At 43.5% G+C, this 19,258-nt stretch overlaps 1 protein-coding gene across 1 annotated transcript in view; it reads left to right on the top strand.

Moving 5' to 3' along the window:
• LOC126417043 (KH domain-containing, RNA-binding, signal transduction-associated protein 3-like) overlaps positions 1–19,258 on the top strand; it is a 529,689-nt gene that overhangs the window by 396,925 nt on the left and 113,506 nt on the right. The window contains exon 2 of the mRNA XM_050084934.1: positions 5,040–5,176. Coding sequence (XP_049940891.1) covers positions 5,040–5,176 — 137 coding nt within the window. The remainder of the gene's footprint in view (positions 1–5,039; positions 5,177–19,258) is intronic.

Below are 19,258 nucleotides of genomic sequence, written 5' to 3'. Positions count from 1 at the left end.
ACATCAAGGGCAGGTATGCACTCAGTGGCAAACTTATTGTTCTCCTTTGATTGACAGGTACTTCACCTGTTGTTCTGTTAAGTGCTTTTCCGTGTCACCCCTGTTTCCTTTCGACTGACAGGCATTTAACCTATTGTTCCCCCAACCCCCTCCCCCATCCCTGCTACAGGTACAATTTCAGATCTGAGTTATTGTAATAGGCCCCCTCTCACTCGTATCAATTTGATTGACTACATAATGAAACTGATCAGTTAATTAACCTCTCTGTTGGGAAAGTGCCACCCCACCACCACGCCCCCCTGGTGGGAAGTTAAAATTCTATCAGGACAATGCAACCTCTACTAACCTAAGAAAATGCCAGGAAGATAGGTCACATTGACTACTTAATTAAAGTGATCAATTAATTAACCTCTTTGGTGGGTAAGTGCCACGCCCCCTGCCGCATTCCCTGGGTGGGAAGTTCAAATTCCATCAGGACAATGGACCCTCTACTAAACTAAGGAAATGGCAGGAAGACAGGTCACAGTGACTACATAATTAAAGTGTTCAATTAATTAACCTCTCTGGCAGGAAAGTGCCATGTCTCCCTGTCACGCCCCCCTGGCAGGAAGTTCAAATTCCATCAGGACAATGCAACCTCCACTAACCTAAAAAAAAATGGCGGGAAAAAAGGGCACCTCCACTAACCTGCGTGAGTGCGCCTTGAAGTTCTGTGACGTCACTATAACTCTCGAAGAATACTAACTATATACACGAAAATAGACCCAACTTTCACCTGCAGTGGTGTGATAACAGTGGCTCGCGGCGGGGACGGCGTCGACGTCAGGCGTCATGTCACGGGATGTGTTTGTTATGAACACTCTTTTGTTTAAATTATATTCCATCGATTTCACCAACCAATAGGATGGTGCGAATTAAGAAAAACAACCCCATACATGTGAAGAATACAGATTTAATTAATTTGCATAAATTTTTTATATCAATGCGGTGTTATTGGTACAGTAGTTAATGGGAGTGAGTGAGTGGGTGACATGGAGCAGAACAGCAGGTTGTGTGCAGAAACTACGTTAATTTGCATAATTTTTATGTTATACACAGTACAATTAGTTTAAGGGGGTGGGTGACAAAGAAGAATGCCCCAGAAATGGCGTTGAAAAGCATGTGAAATTCGGAAAGTGTACAAGAAAATGGTGAGAGGAAGTAACTGATTACTTAATTTGGTATCAAAGGCGGTACAATAGTTTAAGGAAATGGGGGTGACATGGAAAGCCAGGTAACGCAACAATAGGTCAAGTGCCGACAAAGGCCCAAACATTAGGTTAAGACACCCAGAGTCCAGTACCGAACCTTAGGTTATGCAGCATGTTTGCCCTATGTAATTGCTTCTTGCAAGACCTACATGTTTCCAAACAGCAGAGAATGATGGGCAAGAGAAAGCCAAACCCCCAAAAACGGAATTTTTTATAAATAAATAATGTATCCTTGAATTTCCTGTTACGAGATCCTTCCTCTCCACCAATTTCCATATATCCCATACAATACCTTGAATCCACTAAATTGTTTAAATAAACAATATTCCACACAATGTCGAAATTGTTCAAACAATATTCCGTACACTACAATGGAATACCCTCCAACTGATCGATCAACTGAGTCTTTTTCCCTCCCGCCAACAATAAGTTTGCCCCTGAGTGCATACCTGCCTCTGATGTGGGCAACCCACAGAAACAAACGGTGTCGAAACGTAGCTTGTTCCACTACTTATGTGTCATCTTCTGTGGGTCAAATTTTGAGTTCTGTAAAGTTCAATATCAAATTTACAATAATTTATCTCTTGTAGGCCTAAGAACTACAATATGTGCATTTTGCTTTGTTCCTTGTTTCAGACTTTTGCCTTAAGATTACATAGCTAAATGAACTGCATTATTATACATCGATTTTTGTACCGCTTTTCGTCGGTTTTTTGACAGCATATCATCTCTAAAACTAGCCATGAAGGAAAATTGGGTACTTGTGAACTATTTCGTTGGTAGAGGTTATGTGCATTTCTGTACTTATATTTTTCGTCCCGTTGCGTGTCTCCAGTTGATGTCTCGATCAACTGCTACTCAGTGCACTGTTTCCGTGCAGTTTTCACAATTTTTTTTTTTGTTCAGTAGTTCACCTCATATTTACCTTTAGAAAATGTGACAAAATGTGATCTGAGCAGACACTTCTTGATTTCTGTGGCGCGAATTTTGAATGTTTCGTCAGAACTAGTGTGGTGTGGCTGTTGGGAGAGGGCAGGATGGATGGATGTGTGTGTGTGCGTGCGTGTGTGTGTGTGTGTGTGTGTGTGTGTGTGTGCGCGCGCGCGCTGCGCCATGAAAGAGAGAGAGCTGGAAAGAGGGGTGTGGAGGGAACCGAGAAAACAAGAGGTTTTTTTTTCGATATTTGAGACTGATTATGTTTTATTTGGGGATGTGCCTTTGTATAGTTCATTGAGTGTTCCAAACAGAGTTTTGTTGCACAGTGTCGTATTTTCATTCAGGACCCCTCTTTCCTTGTATTATTGCTTTCTGTTTCCGCTAGTTCTCCTCTATGGTGAGTTTTTGATAGACTCTGTTGCTTTCTCTGAGGATCTTAATATCAGTCTCCATGTTTTTTGGATGGTGGTTTTCTTGTATTCGATGATCTGCAAAAGTGGAGTGTGTACTGTCACTTCTTAGGGCTCTGAGGTGTTCAGAATACCTCGTTTTGAAATTTCTGCATGTTTGGCCTATGAAGACTGACTGACTCGAAGAACAGGTTAACTAGTATATTCCAGCTTTTGGAGACTTTGTCGGCAGAAGTGTTCTTAGTGCTTAGATTTTTTTGTACTGTGTTATTTGTGCGGAATGATATCTGTAGCCCTTGTTCCTTCAGTATGTTTCCTGCCCTGTGGACGTTTTTGTTACTGCATGTTTGTACGTGCCATACTGTACTCTATGTAGGGTGTTCCTGGTTCCCTGTGTTTCTCTGGAGTTTGTGTTCTTGGTTCTCTATTGTGGCTGGTGATTTGTTCATGGTTTCTTCTTTCGTAATTTGTGTTTTAATTTTGTTTTTCAGTTTGTTTGTCATTTACGTGTTGTATCCATTCTCTCTGATTATCTGGCGTATTGTGTTTAGTTCTTGTGTGTACCTGGGTTTGTCCAGTTAAGTTCTGTGGAGCCTGTGTAGCATGTGTCCGAAACTTAGAGTTTGTGTGCTTGGGGATGGTTGAAGCTCATGTGAATGGCTGTACTTGTGGCTGTAGGTTTCCTGAAAATTCCAAAGTTGTTTGTTGTTGATTCTGTGTATGGTAGTGTCTAAGAAATTTTCATTTTCTCTTCTTTCTCAGTGGTAACCTTCAGGCCCCACACGTCATAGTCGTAAAATCGCTATGCAACAGCTCTCGGTGGCCACCAAGAGCTGTTGCATAGCGATTTGATTCACGGATCCAGTTATATGGCTCCTTTAGTGTATAGCGATTTTACGACTATGACGTGTGGGGCCTGAAGATGGCATCAATGTAATGCCGAAACTGGTAGCATATAAGAAGTTCATAAAATAAATTTCTTCAATACATACGGCTGTTGGTAAATTATTGCATCAAGAAATACATGCTAGCCGTTGTCCCACAGTCCATAATGGATCAACGAAGAAGCGCACCTTTCGGTTGTGTGAAGTCAGCCCAGTACAATGGGCTCACGTGGAGAGGAGACAAAATGAGAGAAAAGGTCTATGTAGATCGGAGTTCGCCATGACCAGTCGTGAATGAAGTTGCCCGATTTGTTGTATCAGCGCGGGCTGTCCAGTGGATCTACAATGAACGGTGTGCCACTTGAAGCCATTTAACAGGGCGTGGGAACGGTGATCATAAAATGACCCTAACCGAAAGGGACCTGAGACTCGTGTCACCTCTTGTCAATAACAGTTGGTTTTAAACTCTTTCCAACCCGATAGGAGTAGTTGCAGTCGTTGAATGCAGGTCCATCTTAACCGATTTTCGAGACAACAGTTGTCGGTTACCTCGCAAAATGCCATTGCACACAGTGATACACAAAGCTGCACCTTTTCATTGAGCCTAATAACAAGAAAAATGAATAGTAGCTGGAGAGTGTAGCGTGGTCGGACGAGTCACGATTTTACCTCTTTTTAAATGACGCAGCGTGGCGGTAGAACTTAAGATCCGATGAGGCCAGCTTTTGTTGAGAGCACTGTAGGCAAGAAGTATTTCTGTGATTTTGGTGGTTTTACGTACCATGACTTGGGCGCACTCACTCAGGTTACTGTGAATACGAACCACGGCGTTAATTTCAGCATGTCCTTTCTTCTGGATCTTCACCAGCTGGGGGCACATCGCTATTCACAGGACTGCACGCATGACTTCCTGACGTGACGGAACACTCAGACACCCTACCACACCTCGACTTATTCTCTGAATCACCCGACCTTAATCGCATGAAAATGTCTGGGACTATTCGAAACAGCGAGTAAGGCATGGCGGGCAACATCACCGCAATTTGGCGGCTCTAAGGGATCTAATCATTGATTCGCTTTAACTGGATATGGCAACCTGAAGAAATTTGTGAGCTTTCTGGCTTGCCTATTTCATGTTGTTGTCAAATCTAGAGACTGTTTTACACGCTATTAGCTTTATGTTTCCCGTAGGTGACTAAATTTTTGCCTGATGTGCTTATTTGCACTGAAATTTGGAGAGATATGTCCTGATGTGGCATCTATCCCATGTGTTTTACTACCATAATATAATCTGATCGATTTCTTAATAAAACAGTACAATATTTATTAGTGTGAGAAAGTTTCCAGTGCCTTTAGACGTTGTGAAATTGGACATTAAATACTGGTCTTGACGTTAACTATGGCACTATGCGGATTTCAATATGGTAATGTATACAAATAACATATATGATGATGTGCCTCGTTCGTGTGTCTGCAAAAAAATACAAATTGTATAATAACCATTGCATTGTCTTCGTTTGAAGCGAACGTGCTGAGTGTAAATGTTTGTGTCGTTCCAGAGGTGACGAAAGAGGTGGCCCGCGTGCAGGCGCAAGGTCGTCCCCTGCCCCGAGAGAGCAAGTATGTGGACATTTACCGCGAGAAGCCCATCCGCGTCGCAGTCAAGGTGCTCGTGCCCATCAAGGAGCATCCAAAGGTGAGTACTCTCAACGAGTCCATCTGATTCTGTTTTCTTTTGAGTTATTTCTCGACTATCACTTCACTTTCCCTAATGTTTACCAATATCACCCACACCACAGTTTCAAGCTTCTACTACTTTTTATACGAAAACCACCCCTACCACCTTACCCTTCGTAGCAGAAGTTGGTAATTTGTAGAGTCTGTTACATCAGCAAATATCTTTTCTCTAGACACTGAAAAAAGGTCGTAGTGGCGTTGTCTTTAATCTAAGTAATCTTAAAAAGTCACATTGTTATGACTGTATCTTGGAGACGAAGGTTACCTGTCTAGAGCGTGTAGTTTGTAGTGTGTGTTCGTTGATGCGCACCGATGAAGTGAGCAGGGTTTGGCATGCTATCTGTACGCATTTCCCTTATTCCCGTAGTCGCTGTAACTTGTTGTTGTTGTTTCCGCCTTCGTCGTCAGTCCGAAGACTGGTACATGCAGCCCCTTCACGCTACCCAGTAGTGTGCAAGCCAACTGCTGCAAGCTACATCCACTTGAATTCACTTACTGTATTGACGCCTTGGGCCTCCCTCATTAGCCTGCACACTTCCCTCCGGTACGAAACTGGCTATTGCTTGTTGCCTCCTGATGTTGATTCCTTGTTTTAATCAAGTTATGCCATAACTTTCTTTCCTCCTGAATTCTATTCAGTACCTCGACAGCAGTTACGCGATCAACCTATCTAATCGTCAGCATCCTTCTCTGCACCACATTTCAAAAGCTTGCCTTCTCTTCTCGTCTGAATTGCCCGTCGTCCACGTTTCACTTCCGTACAAGGCAACCTCCAGACAAATACCTTCAGAAAAGACTTTCTCTTCTTGAGAAATGCTTTCTTGTCATTACCTGTCTACATATTATAGTCTCTCTACTGCGGCCGTCATAAATTACTTAACTGCCCAAAAAGCAAAATTCGTCTACTGCTTTTAGTCTCTTTCTTAATCTCAGCATCGCCAGATTTAATTCGATTACATTCCATTACCTTTTTTTTTTTTTGCTTTCGTTGGTCATTTTATATCCTCCTTTCAAGACATCGTTCATTCCATTCAACTGATCTTCCTAGTCCTTCGTTGTATGTGGCAGAATTAGAATGCCATTGGCAAACCTCAAAGTTTTTATTTCTCTTTTCCCTGAACATTAATTCCTTCTACAAATTTTTCTTTGGTTTCCTTTACTGCTTGCTCAATGTACAGAGTGAATAACACCGAGGATAGTGTAAACCTTGGCTGAATCCCTTTTCAACCACTTGCTTTCCTTTGATGCCCTTCGACTCTCAGGACTGCCTTCAGTTTTCTGTGCAGGTTATATATAACAATTCGCTCGCCGTATTTTACCTCTCCTTCATTAAGAACTTCGAAGAACGTATTCCAGTCACCACTGCAAAAGCTTTATATGTCTACAAATGTTAGAAAAGTAGGCTTACCTTTCCTTAACCCATCTCCTAAAATATTTCGTAGAGTCATCAGTGCCTCGCGCTTTCCTATATTTCTGTAGAACCTGAGCTGATCTTCCCCGACAAAGGCCTCAACAAATTTTTCCATTCTTCCGTAAATAGTTTGTCTCAGTGTCTTGCAACTATGTCCTATTAAACTGAAAGTTCGGCAATATTTAATTCTATCAGCATTTGCTTTCTTCGGAATTGAAATTATTGTGTTCTTCTTGAAGTCCGATGGCATTTCCTCCGTCTCCTCCATCATGGCTGTGTCACCCAAGGATATCAGTATCAGTAGTTCTTGAGGAATTTAATCTACTACAGTGGCAGTGTTTCGACTTATGTCTTCCATTGTTTTATCAAATTCTTCTCGCAGTATCATATCTCTCATCTCATCTTCATTTAGGCGTACTTCCTGTTCCCTTTCTGAACTGTCCAATCACATTAACGACCTTTCGCAGGGCGAACTGGTGCGAGACTTGCAGGAAGTGTGTCAGTGAGGTTCTGGAAGCTACCGCCAGGAATGTGGAACCATGACGACTCCAGTGCCGTAGACAGCTGCGCTAGGTTTCTCGGATGAGGATCCATGTCGTGCACAGCCCGATCGAAATGGTCCCACATATTCTTGGCTTTAAATCCGGAGAGTTTTGTGGTCAGGGGAGTTCGGTAAACCCATGCTCGTGTTCTTCGAACCATACGTACACAGCGAGCTGTGATCCATTGCATTGTCGTGCTGATAGATGGCATAGTACCGAGGAAAAGCACGCTGCATGTACTGGTGGGCACGGTCCCCAAGTGTGGATGGACCCTTGCGTTGATCTGTTGTTCCTTCTACTCCCACCTCTGACATGGACCCTTCAGACGATTGTTGCAGGGCCAAACGCCTCAACGACCATCTATCTGATGGAGAATAAAACGTAATTGATCTGAAAAGGCCATCTAGTGGCGATACTGGTTGCATGAACCAGGCACCTGCTGCAGAGGCCATTATGCGGCAACATTCGCTGAACAGTCGTTACGGAGAGACTGTTGGTAGCCCCTTGGCTCGTTACGGAGAGACTGTTGGTAGCCCGTTGGTTCATCTGGGCGGTCAGTAGCTCAACAGTTGCACGAACGTTGCACGTCCATTCGCCCGCACACATTTCCGCTGCCGTCGTTCACCCATGTCATCTGTGGCCTTCGGTGCACCACATCTGCCTCGGCACCGGTTTTGTACAGCCCCATTTTCCCATGCACGGTTTACTTCAACAACGGCGGCACGCGAACAGTTAACAAACTTAGCCGTTTTGGAAAAGCTTCCACCTTTGTTCCTAAAACCGATGATCATGTCGTTTAGGACGTCAGGTAAGTTGCTACGTTTTCGCATTGATTTCCGCATGCTGCTGACACCCTGGGCTGCTAGTACTGTCATCTGCCCTGTCTGAGTGGTTATTACACGTTGACGTCGAACATAGGCGGTGGCCACTTCAACATAGCCGGACTGTGCACAGTATTGCCGTGAAGATCATTTCCCCAGATTAGCCACACTCTACATCCTTTCCACCTTGCAGCTTTCCCTTCTTTACCAGTAATGGTTTTCCATCTGAGCTCTTGATATTCATACAGCTGCTTCTCTTCTCCAAAGGTATCTTTAATTTTCCTATAGGCGGTATCTATCTATCCCTTAGTTATATATGCTTTTGTGTCCTTACCATCCTCTAGCCATTCCTGCTTAGCCGTTTTGTACTTCGTCAGTCTCATTTTTAGGCGTCTGTATTCCTTCTCGTCTGCGTCATTTCTGCGTTTTTATGTTTCCTTTTTTCATCAATTACCGTCAGTATCTCATGTGATATTCAAGGATTTAGACATGTCCATGCCTTTTTACGTATGTAGTCTTTTCCTGCCTTCCTTATTTCGTGTCCCCAAGCTACACATTCATCTACTTTATTCTTTTCCCTAGTTTCCGTCAGACGTTGCCTATTGATTCTTTGAAACTTTCAACAGTCTCTGATTCTTCCAACTTTCACCTGTCCCATCTTCTTAATTTCCTAACTTTTTACAATTTCCTCATTTTTAGTCTACGGTTAATAACTAAAAAATTATAGGTAGAGTGTAGTTCTGTTCGTCTTTCAGTTTAAAATCTGCACGGAAAGGAAAGATAGCCAGTTTTCTGGACAGGAAAGGAGGCATATAGATCATGCCCCGGCTTTTATGACTCGCTTGCGTGTAAATGTCTTAATGGCACCATTGTATGTCATGTTTTCACAGCACTTAAGGAAATACTGATATTACTCTTAATTGACGCCGCGTGGGATTAGCCGAGCGGTCTAATGCGCTGCAGTCATGGACTGTGCGGCTGGTCCCGGCGGAGGTTCGAGTCCTCCCTAGGGCATGGGTGTGTGTGTTTGTCCTTAGAATAATTTAGGTTACGTAGTGTGTAAGCTTAGGGACTGATGACCTTAGTAGTTAAGTCCCATAAGATTTCACACACATTTGAACATTTTTTTCTGAATTGACACACATGCGCTCAACAATTCCTTAACTGGAATGCTGCTGATAGTCGACGGGAAACATTCTTTGGAGATTCACGTGCTCTGCTCCCTAGGTCAGATGGACGCCGTCGTGTATTGCGAGACGCTTTGGAGCTCAAACTCAGCGCGACCATTGCTGGCAGCGCTATGATCTGCATAAAGTTTACGTCGCATTTTTTGGCGCCATTAATATATTTATGACGCACTCTAACTGGTTACGAATCCATACGAGTAGATCTCGTTCAGCCATTCGTGATTTTGTCTTCTCTTTCGAAGATTAAATCTTTAGCCACATTTTGCACTAAGTTATGTGGCTAGAAGTGTTCACCAGTGGATGGAAGAAGATAGTCGAGAGTTCAAAAATACTGCCCTGGTCTGCTGATTCACAGGATGGCAATGGAACTTACCTTGTGTATTTTCGGTTGTCTCTTAACCATTTCAAGCAAATTAGTCGGCGACTCACATCCTGAAGACATGAACAAGACAGGAATTAAGTCCGAAATGAAAGCACTTTTGAATATTGCGTCAGCTTGTTTCTAAATTGGTAACCAAGTAACATTACGAAACGGAGAAAAGGTTGAAGTAATTTCAGTCGTTTCCAGTTAATTTATAAGGGAAAAAAATGCAGGCCCTACTAGTGCGAAATCAAGGTCAATTCTTACCTTTCGTGAGCGCTTTAGCCAGCAAATGACAAGGAATGTTAGAAAAAATTGTCTTAAAGACAGAATAAATAGCAAATAACCATGGTCTCAAAATTTCAGCTGAAGGAACAAAATTCGTGACAAATGTAAAAAATGCACCGGAATTCATAGAAACTGAAATAGGTAAAATAGACTAAGTAAATTATGCAATAGAATGAACTTGAAAATTTTGCAGTAGCTATGGAAAGAGCATATGGTTTGACAAAGTATATTTACAATAAGAAATGCATTTTTAGACAAATAAAACTTTTAACACTATACCACAGTGGTATGACTATAAGCTGGACAGAATAGAGGCACCTGAGCGACGGATTGTTAAAAAGATAATGAGTGCAGTACAAACTACAGATGGCAGCAAATGGGAAGTAATGAGGAGATCTACAGAAATATAAGGAAAATAGCAGAAGTGACGGCTAAGCGAGGATTAACCCTTTTGGGTCATCTCTACTGAATGAATGAGGACTGGCTAACGAAACAAATATTTCCCCGTGTCTGGACGAAGAATTCGGCAGTAGCATCCGGATTAAAGAAATACCTAGGAGAAACATGGACAGAAGAAAGGAAAAGACAACGCGGGGAGAAACTGGAGCACTGGAAAAATAGGAAACACCAGAGCAATTGAAGGTGTTACGTAATTCTGGTTGGTGAATTCGAAAGGAAGAAAAAAAAATTTAATGACACAAGTATAACGTAAAAACATATTTGAATGACGTCGGGCGAACCTTCTTTGTTTTTCACATATTCCGTGAATCATGTTTACGAAAAGCGTCTTGTGATTTATAAAAAGCCGTTGCTGATTTGCTTAGGGAACGGCGTTCTACGCTCCTTGGCATCCAAATACTCGTATTTGCTGTCGTTCAGTGTGTGCTCTGCAAGGAGTCTTTCTGATGGTAGACACCAGCATAATATAATGTACACTGCTGTATCTTTATCGTCCTGTCTTGCCAATCTCAGTGGTCAGCGCGTTACGCTGAGGAGCTTGAAAGAGAAGTGAATTACTTTTGGAGGGCCAGCCGTTGTGGCCGAGCGGTTCTAGGCGCTTCAGTCCGGAACCGCGCTGCTGCTACGGTCGCAGGTTCGAATCCTGCCTCGGGCATGGATGTGTGTGATGAAGTTAGGTTTAAGTAGTTCAAAGTCTAGGGGACTGATGACCTCAGCTGTTAAGTCCCATAGTGCTTAGAGCCACTTCTGGAGGAAACATAGCGGCATTGAATATGCACAATAGGCAGTGATATGTGAAACATTATTTTCAAGTAAGCGCCGTAGGGAAGTGGTAAAGAAAAGTTTCGAAATTCTACTGAAACCAATTGTTTATCTTATGCTCCATTCTGAAATTGAACAGAAAGGAGGAAAATCAACAGCTTTAAGAAATATTATGAAGGAAGTGGCTGATAGCGAACTAAGAATGTTGAGGTAGTATTCGCAGCATTTTTACGTATCACCAGTTATAGTGCTACAGTATTTGATGTTGTACAATCAGACTCTCTCTTCAGGCTGAGAGCAAAGAGGATAATTGGAAGTACTAAACCTTGTTTCCGGGGAGAAGGCGCTCGCCCGCTAAACCAATCCATGCACGCTGCAGGGGGCCGCCGTCTGGTTGCGTCGTGTGACGGGCGTTTGCTCCGTATCAAGGGGTGCTTTCTGCGGATGAACCGGCAACGAGTTCACCGATCAAGTTACCCGGTTCATACCCCCCCTCCCCCCCTCTCTCTCTCTGCGTGCGGGTGTGTGTGTGTGTGTGTGTGTGTGTGTGTGTGTGTGTGTGTGTGTGTGTGTGTGTGTGTGTGTATGTGTGTGTGTGTTTCTCATTGTTATTACATTTTGAGAGGGCAGGGCCAGTGGAGTCTCGTCCCGTCTCTAGACTGCTAATTATTGAGAGAAGCTAATCTCATGTTGAGGCTTACACTCTCGTAGATTAAATCAAAAGTGCTGTTGTCGAAATGCAGGCGTCGGAATTAAGCCCGGATCAGCGCAGGCGTCAAGTTCAAGTCCGGATCAGACAATCAGTTGTACCTTATTACAAATGTTAAACGTAGAGTGCACCCACCTAAATTGTAAAAACATCAGATTGCACTAGCATCTGCTAGGCTTGCGAACAACAATACTCTGGTGTTGACCGTGTGCATGTTGTTGGGCGTATTGTAAACTGCTGTAAGACTGTATCATACACCTATTACTTTCAAAAAGAACGGGTCATCCGACCTATTTGTTTGGACAGAGAGATGTAAGGGTATGTCCATTAAATTTCGGGCATGCAGCCGCGCAAATAAAGTTTCCTCCGCTGGTATTTCGGCCGCGTATCGTCCGGCCATCCTCAGAGTGAGTTACAAGACTGACGACAAGATGCCAAGCGCGGCCTTATATGCTCCACCGCGGCGGTACTGCGCATGCGAGTCACAGATGCTTGTCGGCGGCAGAGAAATACGCTTACACATGCGCCGCCTGTGGCGAAGGCGTACAGACATTCGATTCTCTTATCGATGTATGATCGGCGGCAGTGACATCATGACGACTTCTCTGCAGTTTAATTAGTCAAAGAGCCTGATTCCGTGCTTTGTCCAAATTAAAACCACCATCTCTATTTATGAAATTATTAGCTAATCTAATCTCTATAGCTTTCTTTAAGACAGATTCCCAAAAGGAAGAAATGGATGTTAAAATCTTCACATCTCTGTAATTCATGAAATGCCCTGTATCGATACAATGTTCGGCCACAGCTGACTTGTCTGGCTGTAATAAGCGTGTGTATCTTCGATGCTCCACACACCTCTCGTGATCGGTGCGTGTTGTTTGACCTATGTACGACTTCTCACAATTTTCACAAGGAATCTGATACACACCCGCTTGACGAAGCTGTAAGTCGTCCGTGAGCCGAGTAAGGAAAGAGCGCACACATGGCAAGAACGCACTACATCTGAAGGAACTATCTTCTTCCCCATCACATACCTGCATTCTAGGTTTTTCGTTCAGTGCTCTACGAATTTGTTGCGGGGAAAATGCATTCGATTTAAAAATTCATTTGAGGTATGTGAGCTCTTCTTGCAAATTGTCTTAGTCGGATATACAGTGTGCCCTATGCAATAAGGTCTGTGAAAATGCACATGTAAGGGTGTGATTATGAGTGGGTTGTCTTTGGTCGCTGAGTAGTCCAGGCCTCCGTAACACGCACACCACTTTCTTAACAGCTTGTTGGGAGTCGCCTCAAACTTGATGCCTTGGGACACACTACCTGTTACAGTGGCTGCTGGGTGCCGCAGTGCCGCCATATCCTGTGGCGTATGTAGTACAAGCAGCAACACGTGGCCACAGCCGCGCGTGCTATCTTGCGAGCCAACCGCAACATCCGAGGCGCGGCTAGTTCCGTTATATCGAGGCGCTGATGCTACTATATGGCACACCCAATTTACTATGGTGTGCAGCGCTGTTCTTACGAAAACAGGCGGCGCCGTGACTTCACAATCACTCGGTGCGCTTAGTACACGCACCAAATTTAGCACTGATGTTTAGCCTAAAGTTTGTGCCTGACTTACGGAAACATAAGAATGGCATAATAGCGTTATAGAAAATACATTTGTCAGAATTTTAAATTACATACGTACACAATTGATGTTAATCATTTCAGTTGAGTATTTCGAGGGCTGGGAGTTACGAGAGAACTGCGTATTTCGCAAATGCTGTTGCTGCAGCTGATACCAATTTATTAATGTGACTCGATGTAAACGTATACTGTGGCAAAAAATAAACGCCGGTAGTGGGCATTGCTTGTCAACATAATTTACAACCACCAGAATCTGGTCCCGTTTGTTTACAGCACCACAGTGCACGGTACCAATATGTTCGAAAAAGCCGGGTGCGAAAATGCTATTTTAGAGAGTCAAATGTCTGGTTCTGTTGATCACAGAGATGAAGGGTCAAGTGTTCTGGATAGCCCCTGATGTAGCGATAACTGCATACTGTTCGCGCAAAGTGAGTTGAGACGCGGCGCAGTGGCTGATGGGAGCGACCGTAAACGAAAAATCGGCTTACAGTCGTTCCCATCAGCCAACGGGCCGAGTGTCAACTTCGTTTGCCGAATACTACCTGTCGGAAGAACGGGTATACTGTAGCTGTCCTACAGCACAGGGTCAAAATTTAAACAATACACACTTCCTCCAGCCCAGGCAAATCGAGCAAATCGGTTGATTCTTTTGCGTTGGGTGTGCTTTAGGATGGACCGTAGGCGTGTTAAAGCACAGTTTGTTCTTGCGTAGTTGCAGAGAAAACAATGAAAAACTATGATTTTGGGTACGATAAGTATTGAGGGGACGGCCATTTCGGTAGTTTCTACTCATGGCAAATGGTCGAAATTTTTACCGTATGTTGTTAATAAGATGCTTTTGGGCTATTGAAACTTTTTTCGACATTGTTATCCGTTGCGGAAATCCAGAGGTAATATCCGGTTTGAGGCGTAAATGTAGTTTTAGCTGACGTAGGGAACACATGTCAAACGTTCTAGTGTCATCACAAGTGTTCTGAGGTAACAAAAATTGGTTTTTAGTCAGCATTTTTTCACCTGTAGTACTGTATGCACTGTGTAATGGGTTCTTCACGCTCATACAAATGTGAGCAAAGTGATACTGCAGCGACAAAAAAATGGGCTAGAAAGGGTCTTAACATGCCTGGAAAGAACATGAAACGACTACCAAAAATTATGTAAAACTGGAAAGACTCCGAATTGAGTTAAGCATTTCTTATAATACTTTACTGTTTTAAGAGACAAATAAGCTGGCCGTTTTCTATGAATTGCGATCGACTGGTAAAGTATTAAAAAATGTAAAGCAAACGATTCTATGTGAAACTTACATTTTCCACACTTTTTGTTTTGTCCGTGAATGGGGAACAACAAATAATAGTAGGCGTGAGTAGACAGAAACTTTATTCCGCAACAAGGGAAAGCCGAAAACATAATAATACTACACTACAATACTGGGCTAGAGCAGCCATTGGAACGACAATCAACAGAGTTTGTGGATGAAACAGAGGCTGAAGTGCCGTGAAGAGGAATCTCTGAATGGTCCAGTTCCAGAGCGGGTTTGAAATCCAGATGAAGGCGAAACCAATAGCATGGCGTCTTGGTATCAGCGGCGTTGGAGTCCAGGACGAGACTGACTAAAGTCAGATCCTGTATGCGCTTATAAAACCGCAGGAGGCCCGCAGCGGATGAGGCAACTGCGGCGTAGCATAGCGTGATGGGCTCGGTACGGTCTTGCAGCCATCTGACATGGGCACGCCAGCCGGGTGTTGCTGTGTTACCGCTGAGGCAGCTATATGCATGGGCCGCGCCTGCGTTGTCCAGCTAACTGGCCGGCGCTGTGCATGTGCTATGAACGACTCGGCGTGGACTGCGTAAACTCAAAACATTTACTGAGCTAAGTAATTCGTTTCATGTAAGCAGCACACCCTGCTGTAACAGGGAAAGAAGCGAACCAGTTGAAAAATGCTTCTGTCGCAGGACAGAAAAGGCTAGTATCATCCCTTTAAAAGACTTACAGGAGAGTGGGAAGCAGTTTCCTCATTCGCCTTTCTTACCAAAAGCTTTGGCATGCGATCATATTCGTGATTTTTTTGTGCTGAAAGGGAGTAGCAGAGAGACAGTGAAGGCGGAAGAGAGAGGACACACTGCCAATGAGAGAGAGAGAGAGAGAGAGAGAGAGAGAGAGAGAGAGAGAGAGAAATGGGTGGAGATAAGAGCAGTGGGAGCAAAAGAGAGGACATAAGGAATGCAGATGAATGGAGATCATACGTAGGCTAGGAGATCAGGACCTTCCCAGACCTGCGTAGTTTATCACATTAGTGTAGGGGAGGACGCATTTTGAACAAAATTTTAAACACTTGCGTGTAGGGGAAAAATAAGTTGGAACCACAGAAGTTTGGAGTTACCGAGCTGTTGAAGATAGTGGCAGTGGGAAAGAAATACAAAAAGATACAGTTTAAGTGAGAGAGGAGACAGGGATGTATTGTAAATCAACGGTAGAAAAAGGAGACAGTAGGAGAAGAGAGACACACACACAGCAGTAGCAGTGAGAGGGTCCTGAGTATGAAGGCTTAATTACAAAAAGAGACTGGGTAAAAGGATTTACAACGCGTTAAAAGAGCGCTAATGTGTTGGCACACCAGAATATCTGGTGAGGAAGACGCTATGAGGACTGCGGCAGCTGATTCCCCGCTTTTCTGCCAGTCTTATAAACAGGAACATATTCGCCGTTTTTGTGCTCCGACAGGAGCATTTTTTAACTGCTTTTCAAATGACTGTTCCCAAGAATTTTGAAAAGAAAACCTTACCTCAAGAAAAAATTGAACAAATAGCTACTAAAGCGGGAAACTCGCATCGTTGTAATAGTACTGTAGAACCCCTTGGTCCAACATCTTGAGGACCACAGCCATTTGATTTATGAAACGATAGCCATCGTTAACTGAAGAGTCGAACAGTTTCAATCATCGACTCGGAGAGATTGTTACATGAACGTGGGCAAATACTGATGCCATCAAGAACGTGTTGAAATCAGACAGCCCTTCGCTGTCTGAACGCTCCAGCTATACTTGATCAGCTAAAGCTGGCCGACCTAATGGCGGACGCTACAGGGCTGCAAATTTTCCTAAATAGGAAGAGAAGCATGTTATGTACAAATTTCAAAAGCAAACAGATGGACAACTGCTGTAGGTAAATTTTGCGTGAAGTGGAGGGTTTTGAGCAGCTTTTACAGTCGATGATTTAAGACACTTATAAATTCAGTGTAAAGTATTTTCACACGTAATGCAGTAAGTGTAACTAATGATCAAGTCGCATTACTTTCAGCTTAAATTTTTTTTGATAATAACTGCATTGAAAATTTGAGATCAGATGAAATTTCAAATGATTCAGAGATCAGCCACACTTGCAGGTTCATCGACGATGAAAGTGAATGCTGCCGTAAATGGCACTTAGCACTAACAGTGTACATTGCAACATCGTACTAAAGTTAGCATACTCCTCGCAAAATTTTTAGCACCTCTGTGCTCTGTAAAATACTGGTAATGACACTAGCACTGAGTACGCTTGGATATTTGCATATTTGTACCTCAAAAACCGCGCATGAAATGTAACAGAAGAGAATCAAACAGTGGAAGTCCAGGATGGAATGTAACAATATTTTGAGAAGGAAAGTTGCTATTCATCATCTAGCGGAGATACTGAGTCGCAGATAAATTACAGCTTTTGGCCATTAACCTTCCTCAACGACACACACACACACACACACACACACACACACACAGGCAGTGTGGTTCGTTTGCGTATGTGTGGCTATTGTTGACGAAGACCTTAATGGCCGAAAGCTTTAATTGTGAGAGTATTTTTGTTGTGCCTATCTGCGACTGAGCATCTCCGCTATATGGTTAGTAGCAACTTTCCTTCTCATAATAGAAGATGGACACCGAGGTTTTGGTATTCGAAACCTTTCCTTTTCTTATGGCCGCGCGGGGTAGCCGACGGTCTGGCGCCTTGCCACGGTTCGCGTGGCACCCCCTGTCGGAGGTTCGAGTCCTCCCTCAGGCATGGGTGTGTGTATTTCCCTTAGCGTAAGTTAAATTAAGTAGTGTGTCGCCTAGGGACCGATGACCTCAGCAGTTTGGTCCCATAGGAACTTACAACAGATTTCCAATTTTCCTTTATTACGGCACCTAATTGTGTCGGTGTTTTCAAATAATGACGCACAACGCGTTAACACGATGCCTTGCAAATTAATTACGTCTTTACAGTAAGTAAAGAGCATAATTTTCAACAAAGGCATACAGAAAAAAAATTCGTAAATATCGAGCCATATAGAGAAACGTGCTCAGCGGCAAGCAAGTCAACAACAACCGGAAAACCTGCGCAGAACTAAAGATGCGTATTCTGCTAAAGACTCAGAGAAGACAATAACAAACAAAAAAATTTCTTGCGTATGTAGGTATGGTCGCATTACATATTTTCCTTTCCTAATAGTTTCGACGATGGTCAATTCTTGATACACGTACGAATAATTTCGTGTAGTGAAAGCGTCACGAGTAGATAGAGCGCACCTGCTTAGTTAGAAACAATGCTCTAGCCGAAGTTTGTGTGCTTCGGCAGACATGTGGCTTTCTGTGCGGAATTGCTCCTCTCGGTAGCTGACGCACGGGCACCCAACCACGTAATGTGCCCCCCCCCCCCCCCCCCCCCCCCCCCCCCCCCGGGAGGCGCGTGTGATTGCATTCTTATCGCGGACCGCCCAGCGCATTCTCCGCCCGAGGAAAGTGAATTCGGCAATTCCGTTAAGACGCCGGTGACTCCCCGTGGAACCAATTTCCCCGTAGTTTATGAAGTCTGTGGCCGAAAGTGGAAGGGCAGCGGAGACAGAAAAAAAGAAAAAGAAAAGAACTTTTTACAATCAAGCGGTCCATAGAAACGACTTCTATCAGGCAGAGATTCAAGAACATTTCACGTAAATACCTACGTATGCGAATTGCCTGCATGAATTACAAGCCGGCCGAAGTGGCCGAGCGGTTAAAGGCGCTACAGTCTGGAACCGCACGACCGCTACGGTCGCAGGTTCGAATCCTGCCTCGGGCATGGATGTGTGTGATGTCCTTAGGATAGTTAGGTTTAAGTAGTTCTAAGTTCTAGGGGACTTATGACCACAGCAGTTGAGTCCCATAGTGCTCAGAGCCATTTGAACCATGAATTACAACGCTGTTCGTTGTAGAAGATCAATTTTTATTCATTATCAATGTCCTTTATTTTTATTCGTGTCATGTTAGAGATTGTATTGATAATTTAGAGCGGGAAATAAGGTCATCCAGAGTCTTAGCGCAGCCTGTGTTACTCTTTTCTACATCATACTTTATCGAGTGCTAAACCTCTATGTTTCGGCAGTACTGAAAAACAATAATTATTCGTTTTTCAAACTGCCACTTGATATGACAATTACTGTGTTTAGTAACTGATTCAAGTGCGAGATACTTCTACCGTTGACCTCCTTACTGACAACGAGGACCAAGGCGTCATATGTGTAACTCTGACATTGGTTAACTGTGACCATTTTTTGTGGAGGTAACCGTGATATTCTGCCTTTAATTTTAAAGACGAGAAAAAAGGGGATGGTGAAATGTGATACCAGCACATAACCTACACCTTTAATGTAGCATCATGTTTTCCATCTGACGTTACATATAGACACTGTAGAGTGATTAGGGATTTAATGCAGGACCTTGATGGAATCTCTGGTGGTCATCTACTTGTCTTTTCGCCACCTACCCTGTCCGCGTTAACCAAATACGGTTGAAGGAAGAACACGTAATTAAATGCGTGTAGTCTTGTAGATCATAATCTTTACTTTGTTGTTAAATGTGTGTTGCACTTGCCTTGATTAGTGGCG

Source organism: Schistocerca serialis, chromosome 8 (genome assembly GCF_023864345.2).
Source record: "Schistocerca serialis cubense isolate TAMUIC-IGC-003099 chromosome 8, iqSchSeri2.2, whole genome shotgun sequence".
NCBI classification, from domain to species: Eukaryota; Metazoa; Arthropoda; class Insecta; order Orthoptera; family Acrididae; genus Schistocerca; species Schistocerca serialis.
Note: the sequence above shows the minus strand (reverse complement) of the source record. Positions and strands in the feature narration are given on the sequence as shown.